Source organism: Nelumbo lutea, chromosome 4, assembly GCF_056320005.1.
Source record: "Nelumbo lutea isolate HS-2025 chromosome 4, American lotus-T2T, whole genome shotgun sequence".
Classification (NCBI taxonomy): domain Eukaryota; kingdom Viridiplantae; phylum Streptophyta; class Magnoliopsida; order Proteales; family Nelumbonaceae; genus Nelumbo; species Nelumbo lutea.
In genome coordinates this window covers 91,979,067-91,994,174 of record NC_142687.1, presented here as the reverse complement: position 1 = coordinate 91,994,174, position 15,108 = coordinate 91,979,067, and the positions used below count along the sequence as shown (strand labels likewise).

Sequence of the window (15,108 nt, the reverse complement as noted above, 5' to 3'; positions counted from 1 at the left end):
TGGAGATGGATTCCCGTCAGGGACTTGAATCCTCAAAATTTTTAAATTAAAAAAAAAAAGATTTATTTAAAATTTTTAAATATAAAACCCCTTAATTATATTTTGATATATAATTTAAATAATATAAATAGTATTATATACATATATATTTAATATATAAATATATGTTTAATACATATAATCGGGGTTAGGGCAAACAAGGAATTCACTCTTCATCCCCATCCCGTCCGCACTTATTCCCACCAAGGCAATTTCCATCCCTAACCCTTTGGTAGAGGGGTCGAGTATCCAATGGGGGTGGGAAAATTACCATGCCTATACCTTATACCAAATGGGAAAAGACCAATGTTTTCAACTCGCATTGACCCGATTGGTCGAATCATCACCCGGACAAAATTTCGAGTTTGTTCAATCAAGACCTATTAGATGGTAAAAAATCATTGACTTGGTCAAGAACCATTCGACCCGGTCGGTTTGATCCGATGACTGGATCACGGGTTGCACACTCAATGCATACAAAACTTTTGGAGGCCATAACTTTGCACTCCGATGTTCGATTCGGATGGTTTTTTTTTTATTTTTTTTATTTTGAGAAACTTTTCGAGATCTATGCATCCCAAGGGCCAAAGGTGCCTTGCCACTTTTTGACCTCAAATTGTAAATTTTAATATTTTTTATAAATAAAAAATTTAAAACTAAATTAAAAACATATATTAAATATAAAATAGTGCATATAACATATCTAAAACATATTTATACATTACTAATATGTATAATATATATACATAAATACATACATATATATATAGCCTGGTCTGAACTGTTCGACCCCACCGGTCGAACCGATGACCTAAGACCCATAGGCAAAAACGGTTTGGCTTATGGGTTGGTTTTTAAAACAAGGGAAAATACCTTTTTTTTTTGTATTTAAGACATGCCAAACGCCCCCTTAACTTTATCCCATATCAACAACTCAAAACGATGCATCGATATAAAATGGCTGTCGCTTTGCACTATAGGTTGCCAAGTATCGAATCCTTGCCTAGTTTTTCATTTATTATTATAAATCATTTGTTATTTATTTGACCATGATAGTGTACGTAGTACCATTCACCAGTACTATGTAGGAGAGAAATCTAGTGGACACAATGGCAGAATCCCAAGGCCCACATTAAAGAAAAAGGAAAACTTCACCGATGCAACGGGGCCCACTCGTATTGGGGCCTTGGGGGCCTCCTTTGGTTTATAATCTCTGAAGATTTGACTTTGTTTTCTTAGAAGGTGGACTGGTGGGCCCAGCCATTCATTTCCCGCAGATCAAGGGCAATTTGGTCAATTTAAATGGTGGGAACCTCGAGTCGGGAGCCGGTCGATGTGCACGATTACAACGCTGCGTAGGATAGTAGGGGTAGGGGGTTTTTAGCTTTCGCGCGCTCCCATGGATGGTGGGCGATTTCTTTTTAATTCTCTTTCTCCTATCTCCTTCCCATATTTCGATGGTGTGGGTGTGTGCACTACGCCTCCTTCTGTTTTGCTTTTTATTATTATTATTTTTAATTAAATTCTTTCTTTTTTCTAAAATTATTAACGGCGTTTGTTCCCCTCCGTTAGAGGAGATGCTGCCTTGCGCATTTTGCTATTGAGCAGTGGGCCCCGGTCACATGGAGCATCTACTGAGAAGATGAGAAGACCAAACAAGGAAACCAGTGGGGCCTACGTTTTCATTTCCTCTCGGCCTCCGCACACATTTGGATCTTTGTGGGGATGCTTTAATTTACTGAAAGCCCCTCATCTCCTATGGATTTACATCCACGACCCCGGAGGCGAAAAGGCGGAAAGTTGTTTTAGAATTTAGACAAGTCCGGTCGGGTCCGGTCGGGTCGGATGCCCATCGATCACAGTTAGGTGGGGTCCAGAGGGCGCCATATAAGGGATTAGGGGGGGGGGGGGGGGGGTGGGTTCCCATATTCCCATCCCAGACCGGCAGGCCCCATTTTGGTTGCAAAGGCCAGGGTGCTCAAGTAAAGGAAAATATGCCGGAGAAGAGTAACATCTGTCATCATTGAACGAGTAAAGAGGTGGGGCCAATTGGTATTTTGGGTTCAATCTCGGTCAAATTAAGAGGCCAATGAAAAGAAAGAAAAGAAACTCTGTCATCAGCTTCATGATTCAATGCTCTACCACTTTTCTTTCTCTCTCTCTCATGTTTGTTGCATGCTTAAAGCTCAATTCTGGAGACCACTTTAGCTCAAATTCCCAGGATTTCCTCCCCAAAATCGGCTTACAATTATATGCCAAAACAGTAATTAACTCATTATCACAGTCAATAACACACAAAGCAATATTAGATAATAAATACCCTTTCACTGACCTCACGGTATCAAAGTTTATTTGACCAAGGGGCCGGGGTTGAATCTCTTACCCCATTATAATTAATTAAGGCTCTATTTTGTTTATCTTATTTAATGGAGGTAAGTTGGTGTAAAAGTAAATTGATTAGGATCCCTAGTCACTATATTAAGTTTTATGATAATTGAATATATTAGAGAACAGCGCAAATTTTATTTAAAAAACACTCATCTATTCTCTTCTTTTGTGTGATGGAGTGTGTTTGAGAATAAATACCCATTTAGGAACATCACCTAACAATCGCATTATGTGAATTAAAGACTAACCAAATATTACCGTTGAGTGTTAACACCACCCTCTCTAGTCTCTTCTCTAGGCAATGGCGCTGCACATGTGGCCAGACACATACAAACTCTACTCCCTTTATCCTCATCTCAAAGTACACTTACTCGGGAGCTACCAACATTAAATGATACCCAAAGGCCTCAGAAAAAAAGCCAGCATCAAAGCAATTCATACCCTCAAGTCTGAACACAACCATCTTTCCTTTTAAATCCCTAAAATCAAATATGTAAGCAACCAAATATGAGATGGATCATCATGGATGTACTACTACTACTACCCCTACAGTACCTCTTTACTAGTTACTACTCACTACTACCTCGTGGGCTGTTCTCTCATCTCGGACCTTGGACCTGGATACTCTCATTCTCTTTTTGTGTTGAGTTAAATGGGGGAGAGAGAGAGAATCAGATACCAAACTTCATCAAGGTCTAATAAGCCCTCCTCTCTCTATTTCCAGCATGGTCACTGCCGGCTCCACTCTCGCATCATTGGACGCGTGGCTCTGGCTCAGCAGCATCACTTCGCTTGCCCCACGCTGCACGAAACTAATCTGAGCTTAACTGGGCACGTGACTGGCAAACAATGTTGATGTTGGGACTTGGGAGTATGGGGGTCCCACTCCCACACCCCCTAGCCGTCCGATTGAATAGAGATAGATGGCTTTGATTGCCCACATCATGGTCTGTGTGTTTGTGGCTTTGTGCGTCTGAGTGTGAGAAACAGAAACCCTAAAAATATCCATCTCATCGGTTAAGGGGTCGTTTGCTTTGCTTTGCTTTGTTTTGATTTAGGACATATTCTAGCGTTACCAACTTGGATTCTAGTGAAGAGTGTTTAGGTTTAGCAATTACCAAACAAGGAAAAAGAACAAACCTCTACACTATTTATTTATTTATTTGCCACATGCTACAAGCCTAGCAGCCTACTACTGGCCACAGCCTACGGTTACAGCTACAGGGACTCTGAATAATACAGCTGATATGGTCAAATAAAATATGAGGCCCATCCATTAATTTAACAATCTGTGGATGTGGGCCATCACCCATATCACCAAACGCCACAATTTAGGTGGGTGGGCCCGACGCTAGAGGTCCAAACATATAAACTAACAAACTTCACGGAATGATGGAATGATGGAACTCATACTCATCGTCTCAGCCCCACCCCCATCACACACTTCACTATATATCTAATCCATCTACCAATCAACCCCACATAGCATATAGTCTGAGTCTCTCATGGAGGATGCAGGACATGCGCTTTCACATTTATCATTTACTTCCATCTGCACCAAACAAACATTGACAGAATAGCTAAAAGCCTAAATTTGCAGAGAGAGAGAGAGAGAGAGAGAGAGAGAGAAGAAAGAAATAGAAAAAATTGAATGAAGAGATTAGAGAAGTTCAGTTGCAAAGGATAGGCTTTCTGCCCATCGTCATTCTTCTTATTTTTTTTCCCAACTTATAAACACTTATAAACACATCACATAAGAAACAAGTCTACAACCACCATCAGTCCTCCCTGCATCTTCCGTCTTATAGAGTCATAAGAAGCTTTTCCTCCCCCAAATCACAAGTCTCCTGAGATGAAATCTCTGCAAGTCTGAAATCTGAATACTCCTATATCTATGTATCTATATATAGAGAGAGAGAGACCTATATACTATCATAACCGAAAACCTAACTTCAACCTAAGAAGGAAGAAGATATTAATAATGTAAAGAAAATTAGAACTGAAATTGACCCATTTCTTTATGTGTATTAAGCATCAGACCTTCTCTAGTCTTTTACTATATGGTTGAAGATGAAGAAGAAGAAGAAGCAAGCACCACCACCACAGTAGGCTCTCAACAAACAAAAACAAAACAGAACTAAACACCCCGGCGGCCCGGCCGGGGTGCAATTCACATGACATTGCAACTGCTGGTGTTCTCGTCGCTGAAGAAGTGAGTGTAGGGGTCAGCGGCCGGCGGTGGAGGATAGTAAGTAACTGCCGGTGGGGGCCTGGCGTACATCATGGGATGGAATCTTTCGTTCCCATTTGCACGTTGCTGATTCATCATCATTGCTGCCAAGTACTGCTGTTGTTGGTATGGGTTCCCGGGGAGCATCTGGGGTCCCGCCCCTTGGAAGTATCCGCCACCACCGGCATTCATTGCTGCCGCCGGTAGGCCTTGAACTGCCGGAATGTTACCCATCTGGTGGCCCATGGGCATATGTCCCATTTGACCCATATTCCCACCACCAACGCGAGTAACATCAATGTCATGGAAGCCATGATGCATGTTGTTCATTACTTGGACGCCCTCGTTCTTCCCTCCGCCCTTCTTGGCTCCGGCAGGGTTGTTATTACTATTCCCACCACCACCACCGCCACCATTGCCATTATTGCCGGCCTTGTTGTTTCCGAAACCGCCATGGTTACCATGTTTAGCATCTTGTGGAGGCGCACAACCATTTTTAGCTCCACTCTTAGCAGCTCCACCGCCTTGATGATTTTGATTTCCTCCATTGTTGGGATTGTTGTTTCCACCAACGCCTCCCTTCTTCCCCCCGTTTCCATTCTTCCCGTCATTGTTTCCTCCGGCACCCTTTCCTTGTTGTTGTACATTAACGTCCCCACCACCACCTTTCTTGCCGTTGCCGCAACCACCATTAACACCTCCGCCTCCTCCCTTCTTATCATTCATGGCTTGGGGATTCATCAGGTGTGGTGGACAAGCCATCATTCCATTTCCTGTCATCATCCCATTGACCCCATGTGGCCCAAGGCCATTAACCATCACGGGTTTCTTGTTCGGAGGATGATTTAAATCATCAAAATCATCATCGAACTCGTCATCATCAAAATCATCGTCGTCGAAATCATCAAACTCATCATCATCACTAAAGTCGTCATCCTCAGGTAGGTTGAACTTCACAGATTTCTGGTCCTTCAAGGGCATCTTTAGGTCTTTGAATTGGGGAGGCAACTTCATATCATTCAACCCTTTCATCTGGAGCTGGTTCTGTAACTGTGGTGGTTGCTGGCCACCCTTTTGCTGCTCCTTTCCGCCCTTCTGGTTCTTGTTATCTTTCCCACCTTTACCATTCTCAATCTGCATGTGTTTGAACTGAATGTTGAGATGGTTCTGGTTATTGCTGGGAGCCTTTGGAGCCCCCCAGAGCTCTGCATGCTTCCCTGATTTCGCAAGCTTCTTTATCAGCGTTGCTGGGTCAACATTACCCGAAACTGTTACCTTCCCCTGCTCAGAGTCTATAGTGGTAGTGTATACCCCTGACCAGGAAAAAGGAAAACGAACAGAAAATCAACAAAAATGGCTTAAAATACCAACAAATTCCAGCTAACCCACTTGAGAAATTATAATGCTGGGAAAATAAAATGTTTCTACACAAAAACCAGTATTTTTTTTTTGTAAAAGAAAAAAGTTTCCGGAAATGAAAATATACCATCAATTTTCTGCAACAGTTTCTTCACCTTCCGCTTACATCCATCACAGTGAATGTTCACTTTGAGAACACAAGTCTGCAAGGACAAGTAACCCAGGCACAGAGAAACAGAGAGAACAAAAAGAATATCAGGGATAAATTTCAATTTGCAAATGGAAGAAGATAAATCGCAAAGAGATGAAAGAAAGCAGAAACAACACAAGGAAAAGGACACCTGGATCTTGAGCTTAAGACAAGCAAAGCCTAGTAAAAAGAAAAAAGAAAGAAGAGGAAATGGCGTACCTGGATCTTCAAGAACTCTTCTTTACTCATCCCTTGCATTCAAGAGAAACTAGAAAATTATACACAATGGGAAACGAAACAAAGCTGATGGATCTCAGTAACCAAATAGCTGAAAAATAGGAGATAAATTATACAAAACCCAGATAGTTTTTTTCCCCAGCTATCCTCTTCTAGGGGTTTTTCCAACCAAACACAGGGAACAAGAGAAAACAAATTGTTTCTGAGCACAGGAGAAGAAAGACAACAATGTTCAATCTTAAATGGAGAGAGAGAGAGAGAGAGAGAGTTCAGAGGAGGTCGGTGAACATTAATCAGCTTCTCATTCCTGCCTTCCTCTATTTCAGGGCTGTGTTTGGCTCTGAGAGAGAAGAAAGAGAGAGCTCTAGCCTCCCCTCTCTTTTGCCTTTATTTATTGATTGTTTAATTTTTAACTTTTCTTCGTTTCCTTTACCTGGTTTTTCACTTCAATCGGCTCAGGTCGACGACATCGACTAGGCTTGAGCGTGAACTCTCGGCTTGGCTTAGCTAGCTCAAGCTCAATGTGAGAACGAGAAATTGAGAATACAGAGATTAAATTAATATTTTGCATTAAAAATAATTGCAGGAGGTGAGGTGAACGGTGAATGATCATGTCAGCCAGTTTTCCTCCAAATTGCACTGTACAATTAATAACAAAGGATTAATGTTGTCTGCATATTATCGAATTTACGTTCTCACCCTATTTTTGGGCCAAGACTCTGCCTTTCTATCAGGGGCGGAGCCAAAGTACAGGGGGGAATGCATCCTGACCTTGAATTGATGTTAAATTCACAGGCAGGATGTGATTTATAGGGGGGACAAAGCTAGTTGTAGAGGGGTTGAAATTCAGAATTCTGCATTGTGACCTAAAATGGAATAGAGAAGGAAATTTTAGTAAAAAAAGAATGGGGGAGGGAAATAAGAAAACGGGATTCAGTCCGGTGCAAAGTCTGTTTAAATGGTCATTATAGCATTGGAAATATTTTTTCATCAAATAACGCACAGTATGGAGATGTTCCTGATTTAAGATTATATTTCCCTTTCAAGGGCCATTGGAATGGAGAGTTTGGGAGGAGGGAATTTTACATGGAAAACTCTATTCCAAGTAGAGAATTCTGGACATAGGGGGGAGGCATGGCTCCCTTGGGCCCCCTAGCTCCGCCCTTGTTCAGAATAACATCTTGCTTCACACTAGGACGTAATGGGTTAGTTAAACGGTAAACCCGGTTTGAGTTAGATCAGGTATATTTAGGATTTAAGGTTGGGTTAGGGTTTTGATTTTTTGTCCCAAGTCTAATTTGGGTTTTGACTGATCTGCACCCGGTTAAGTCATGATATTACTATATATAGGATATTCTTGTTATTTTTTGACTTCTAATTCTATAGTCTTAAAGGTTAGCTTTTCATATTGATTTTAGTTTTTCTTCTTTATCTAATGAAAAAAAATAATACCTTCAAAAACTTATAAAACAAATTCCAACTTAAATTAATGGTTTTTAGGTTTTCAAAAATGTTTTATAGGACATACAATTGAAAAGTTGTGAATTGGGTTAATGTCGAGTTGAACCCTAAAGGATTGAGTTAGGTCAAGTTGGGTCGGGTTAGGGTTGTGGTAAACCCATACTAAACATGACCTTTTGACTAAGGGTGATCAAGGCAAACAAAAAAAAAAAAAAAGGGAAAACCAAACCAAAAAATTCAAATACTCAAACAATCGGTTTAGTGTTATTCAAAAACTGGTGGCATCGGTTCAGTTTTGGTTAACCTAAAAGAAAAACCGATGGTTAATTAAATCGATTGGTATACATATATATCTATGTGTGTGTGTTATATTATCTATATATATTATATAAACTTATATGCATATAAATATAAATATATATCATTTTTATAATAAATTATATATTTATAATATAATAAATATATTAATAATATATTAATATATATATATATATAATATATTTATAATATAATAAATATATTAATAATATATTAATATATATATATATATATTGTAAATAAAAATTTGAGAACCCAAAGAACTGAATCGATCAAAAACTGAACCAATCAACCAGTTAGTTAACTGATTGATTTAGATCCAGTTTTGGTTCACAAATTTTCAAAAATTGATGGTACCGGTTCACTTTCAAAAAAGAGTTATAATTCGATTAACCGAATTGTGATCACCATTACAAAGTGTTTGACATCCCTACTTACACCATCAGATTGGAATTTTTGTATATCTCATTTCATACCAATTCAATGGTTAAATGTGCCCCTTCATGTGGGACCTTTGTACGTTTGTAGTGGTGATAGATAGGCTGTGCTTGGTATAGATGATTCGAGTTGAGAAGGGAACACCACTGGTTAATTATGGGGTGTTCCTACTTGACTTTCTTGTTTAGCACTGTGTATAACACAAGAATTTTGTTTCTTTAATGAGGAGGTTTGGTTTGAAACCAACTGATGGTGGCTCATTTGTTAAGTTTTTTGGCTGATTGTAGTAGAGACTTGGGGCCGCCAGATCCCATTGTCACTAAGGCTGTATTTGGTGGCAGTGCAATTTTATTTGTACTGGTATAAATATATGAGAGTGCAAATGAAAAAAATGTAAATTCTCATTTAATTTTGTTTTGGGTTTTACTTTATTCTATTTCATATCTTAATTTATTTTATCTGTATTACAATCAAATAAGATAAACTAAATTTTGAAACAAAAATATGTCAAAATTTACACTCAAATAATTTGTGTGGTTATAATTTTGCATCAGTACAAATTTATTTACATTGCAACCAAATGCTGCCTAAGTCTCACTTGGGAACAAATACAAATACAAATATATAGAATGCAAATCCTTATATTTTATATTAATTTAAATATATTTGTATTTATACTCCTTCCAAACTGAGACTAAGGATAGGTTTTATGGATACCTCCAATTATGTATGTTTTTATTTTTTATATTTTTCACCGCATAATCATTAGAGGTGCAGGGGCAGAGCCAATATATTGGTGAGGTCCTCCCAAACTTTTTGTTAAAACCATAGAAAATTCCTGGCCGCACCACTTATCAATGGGCTCGGACCCACATCTCAAAAATTTTAAATTTTATAAAAATTTCTATAGTGTATCTGGGTACAGTAATAAAATGTATTGTATTGAAATTTAATCTTTGGCCCCATGAAAACACAACATAAAGGATATTTGATAACTGCTGAAATGGCTGAATTTAATGGTTATTTTTTTTTGCTGAAGCCCTTTATAAGCCACTTATTGCTTTGTCTTTTAGCGGTTTAAAAGATTAAATAATAAAATATTCAAAGTTGTAGCAGCCAACCCAACCTCTGCTTCAGCCATTAAGGAGCTAGTAACTTTCTAAATAACCTGTTCACTAAAAGACATAACAACAAGTCATTCAGTTCAGTCTCTTCTGCTGCTATCAAATGGCCACCAAGACTGAAATAGGGCAAGAATTCACTAGATTTATTTCATCTGTTTTGCTGTATTGATTGTTTTTCCCATCTGATCAGACGCTGTTTTTTTTTTTCTTTTCTTTTTTTGTTTTTTTTTTTTGGTATAGAATTGAAGTTTAATACTAATTTGCTTCTATTATTGAAGTAACTAGATTTTGGTGAAAGCTGATATTGTTTGCATCGCAAATTTGCAAGGGGTTTATCCAGGTAATTAGAATTATAACCAATATTATAGCAAAGAATGTTGGAATTACATCCATCAACATTGTTGAAATACCAGATTACCAGCCCCTCAAGAGTGTAATGAAATTGAGATTGTGGAGGATTCACAGATGATTATCAATTGCATATTCGAAATATCTCCTTTACATGCATTTGACATCATAAGAAAATATCTCCTATGCATTCAAAGTGTGTAAAGTTTTTCCTAAGTCTGTGTTTTCTTGCAATGCAAATAAATTTCCACTGATACAAAACTATGGCAGATTTGAGTGAAAATTTTGACCTATTTTTGTTCAAGATTTCAGCTTATTTTGTTTGATTGAAGTACAAATAAAGTAAATTAAGATATGAAACAGAATTAAATAAAATCCAAAACACAATTAAATGAGAATTTACATTTTTTTTCATTTGCACTCCTATGCATTTGTATTAATGCAAATAAAATTTCACTGCAATCAAACACAGCTTTACAGAAAATCCCATTGCATCACCATAGGGATCACCAGTGTTGATCATTAGGAACGGGATCTGCTCCTCACACAAGGACACTTCACATGCACATCCACCCTGCATTGAGAACATCTCCTGTGAATAATAAGTTATAAGTATGGGAGATGTTCCCAATGCATAGTACAATGTGCATGTGAGGCGCGAGTAAGGCGCCCTATTTGAGGAGCAGATCTGGTCTCTAATCATTCAGGACATACAAGTATTATTTCATAGCAAGGAGCCGACGATTAGTCTATGTCTTTCATGTACATCTACAGAGACGAAGCAAAAAAGTTTGGCTTGATCCTTATCAACATTGGGCATCACAGATAGGGTTTTGAGGAAAACCCTCGTTTAAACTGGTACCAGGCTCACAAGTAAAACCAATAACAAACCAACAATTTATCCACAATTTTCTACAGTCCCATAAAATTTAAAAAATAATTCAAAGTGACATTAGAATAAAATATACATAGTTTGTTCATCATTTACAGAAGATCCATTCATTTTCCCTCAAGCTCAAGCCCTAGTAACAGTTCACCAAGCCCTAAGCTAAGGCAGATTATCCTCTAAACATGGACACAAGAGATTGAAAATTGGTTATAAGAGACTTCACGCATGGAATTAATAGCTAGACATGTGATATAAGGCTATGTCTGGTTTGAATGCAAATAAGAGAGAAATAGGAAGTTGAGGGAAGGTTCCCTAACAAATTTATAAAATTACTTTTTTTTTTCTCAATAGAATTTCTTTTATTTTCTCTCACGAATGTGGGTAGTGTTTTAAAAACCAACCCAGAGGCCGAATCGTTTTTTCCTTCAGGTCATGGGTCATTGGTTCAATCATCCAAGTCGACCGTGCCACATCAGCCATATGGAAATTCAAACATATGTAGATATGTACAAACATGTATTTTATCAATAAATAATGTACAATTATGTTTTACATGTAATATATGTATTCTTTTATATTTAATTTATGTTTTTTTAATTTTGTTTTAAAATTTTTATTTGTAAAAAATATTAAAAAATGCAATTTGAGGCAAAAAAAGGGGTTATTTGGCAAAATAACTAGGCAAGGAACCTGCAGCCCCTTGGAACAGATAGATACCGAAAGTTACCAAAAAAAAAAATTCACCTTAGTCAAACATCAAAGTGCAAAGTTATGGTCTCCCAAAGTTTGCATACACAATTAGTATGCAACCTGTGACCCAGTCACAGGGTCGACCATATCAATTGTCCAACCATCCAGGTTAGACAGTTTTTGACCAAGCAAACAGTTTTTGACCAAACAAACAATTTTTTACCTTTCTCCGGGTTGTACTCAAACTGGATCCAAAATCTTGACCGGGTGACGATTTGAGTGATTGTCAACGACGGGTTAAAAACAATGATGTGGGGTATTCATCTCAATTATGTATATATAATTGATAGAAGCTTTATGTAATAATAACAAGTGAGAAGGCATGTGCAATAATGATTGATAAAATGCCTTCCTTGTGTAGATTTTTCACGTACCCTCCCTTAAGTGCATGCTTTATATAATAATAATAATAATAATAATAATAATAATAATAATAATAATAATAATAATAATAGATAGATAGATAGATAGATAGATAGATAGATCAATGTTTTAAAAACCAATTCAGAACCGGAATCCCTTTAGTCACCAATTTCTACCTTTGTTTGGGTAGAACGGGTTGACAGTTCGATCACCCAAGTCAGTGGGTCACTAACCAAGTCAATAATTTTTGACAAAAAAACAGTTCAAGAGTGAAATGGAACCAATTGCGTAGCCAAATTTTGGACCATGAGATGGATATAAATAGATGGGCAAGTTGTATATTTATACCTTCAATTTACAATTTAAGGCACTGCTTGGGAGGTGTGGATACAAATTTTGTCATTTTCATGAGCCATGCATATTTATATTTGCACTGAACATATTTGCTTGTGCATGTGATGCCTATATTTTATATGAGCATACACGATAAAAGATGAGGGAATAATAAATACATCAATTAAAGGAAACTGAATTGGTTGTGGAAAGACTTAAATAGTCCTATATTTGATTTTTTTTTTATTTTAAAAAATATAAAGTAATATGAAGAAACACATGATTATTACTAAATTTTGGCTACTTTTATTTTATTTTATGTAGTTTCTACTACATTTGTTTATCCTAAAAAAAGCCAACCTCCATTGTTCAAAATCTTGCTCTCCCTCCTCAAGATTGCAAAGAATTTTTACTCAGAGAAATTTCTGTAATTAAAAAAATAAATAAAAATCAGAATCAAATTAATTTGACTCGGGGAAGGCCTTAGCGACAAAAACTGTCTGATTTGGCCAAAATGTACCCTTAAATTATATATTAAAAAAAATTATGGGATTTTCAATAAATGCACAGTTGCATTTTGTCTTAGTTCTCTGTAATTCCAAAGAAATTCAATGACAAGGAGAATCTAATGAGCCCTAAGAAAGATAAACTTTGAGTCAAATTGCAGTACTATTCCCAAGTTTGGACCCTTCTTTTGTAACCAAAATTATTGTTGTCGCTCTTAAAAGACTAACCCGTGAAGAAAATGTTGTCCTTTTTTACTTCCTCATTTATTTTCTAATTTTTTTCCTCTTCTCGTTTGGAGTGGTCACTTTGCCTGTGAAAAAGAGACATGAATGGTGACAAAGCACCCCAAAACCCGAAAAATTTTGCCTTACAAAGCTTTATAGGCAAATGGGTAGGCCACATAATGAGCTTTTCTGCTCATAAGGATTGAGTCTTCATATCAATTAGCCTGTTTCATCATTTTGTACACACAACATACCATGGTTTAGATGATAATACATGGAGTTGTATTGAAGTACTGGATGTGAAGCTCTCTACCCTCAGATCAGATATGGCTGGAGACGGGAGACTGGAGCTGATGATATTTTATATACTTGCTTCACATGGTGGTCCTTGAGGACTTTGGAATGTCTTGTCCAACTGGGTATTGCCATTTATGTTCCATAGTCGGCAGAGCTGAACCAGGCGTCCAACTTAAAATGGGTCCATCCGAGTCAACCTACTCCACCCGAGTTACAAACTTAAATCCATAATTGTCAGTGAAAGTAGATTAGGATAGTGTCCAGACTTGCAATGTTGTAGAAGCACATTTTGTTTGGTTCCAAATTGCACCAGGGCAAATATGCATTCTTTTATGCTGATAGGGATGTAAGTTGGGCTAGGTTAGGTTAAGGATTAAACTTTGCAACATATATATGGGAGTGTATCGGTTGATATGTATTGTATCGATGACTCTCCGATATGTCCCTATAGCAATTGTTTTAGGTTTTACCTGTTTTATGGGATAGACATTGACCCCCTTTAACCACCTTCAACCAGTATGGAAAAAAAATAAAAATAAAAGAGAAGGTACAAGCGGCCAAAGATGGAGGCCGATACACCCCTGTATCGATATTTAGAACCTTTAGGTTGGGTTTGAGTTCAATTGTAACCCAATCCAAGGTATTAAACCCCCAACATGAGGTTTTTGAGTTGGGTTTATGCTGGTTCGAGTTAGGTTGGCCCAAATTCTCTATTTCCTTTGGCCAAGTGTTCTTATTTCCTAGATTCAAGGGTTGGGGTTAATTAAGTTTAACTCAATTTTGATATATAAAAGGAGTTGGTTATCATGTTTTAGAAAAAAAATTACCTTTGAACATAAATTTGTTGACATGCATGCATGCATACATTAATGTATGCATAGTTACACATATATGGATACATGTATATATATGAAATTAAATCGGGTTCAGGCTTTTCAACCTTAACCCGAACTTTAAACCAATTCAACTCAGCCTGGCCTTTTCAGACCGGCAGAGGCAGAACCAGGAAATTGTTATAAGGGGGGTCAAAACATAAATGAAGTATGGATAGCCCATAGGGGGGGCCAACCATTGAGATAGAGTGGGAAGAGGAGAAAATTTACATGGGGCTTCTGAACCATAGGGGGGGGGGGGGGGCATGGCTCCCCTGAATCCCCCCTGGCTCTGCCCCTGCAGGTTGGGTATGAGTTGGGTTCGGGTTAATCTGGCCCAAGTTGAAACCCTACTGGCTTAGTTTGGTTCAAAAGTACAGAATATTATAGATTATAGAACGCACTAAGGCTATGTTCGGTTTTAAAGAAAAACTAGGGAAATCTGAACAAACTTTGTATAGGTTTTCCTTCATTTCATTGCCTTTTCTTTCAAACCAAACACAGCCTAAAATCTCTTGTTCCAAGACACCACCTCAATAAACATTACCAAAAATGTGGTGAATTTCCAAAACCTACCATTTCAAGCATGAATGGAACCACAATATAGAACACCCCTAGGTTATAAGGTCCCATTTGCTTGGTTTTTTTTTTTTTTAGAGGGGGAGTTGGTCAAGGGGAAAATTGATCAACTTTCCTATATTCTTTTACTGGTGAAGTGTGAGTTTCATGGGAAACAAAAGT

At 37.6% G+C, this 15,108-nt stretch overlaps 1 protein-coding gene across 1 annotated transcript; it reads right to left on the bottom strand.

Moving 5' to 3' along the window:
- Nucleotides 1–4,101: 4,101 nt before the first annotated feature.
- LOC148861793 (uncharacterized) lies at nt 4,102–6,854 on the bottom strand. Its single transcript, XM_088985097.1, has 3 exons — nt 6,426–6,854; nt 6,144–6,219; nt 4,102–5,970 (listed from the first exon to the last, which is right to left on the bottom strand). Exons 1-3 carry the CDS (start codon nt 6,462–6,464, stop codon nt 4,598–4,600), a joined length of 1,488 nt encoding a protein of 495 aa, XP_088841223.1. The 5' UTR covers nt 6,465–6,854; the 3' UTR covers nt 4,102–4,597.
- Nucleotides 6,855–15,108: the final 8,254 nt, after the last annotated feature.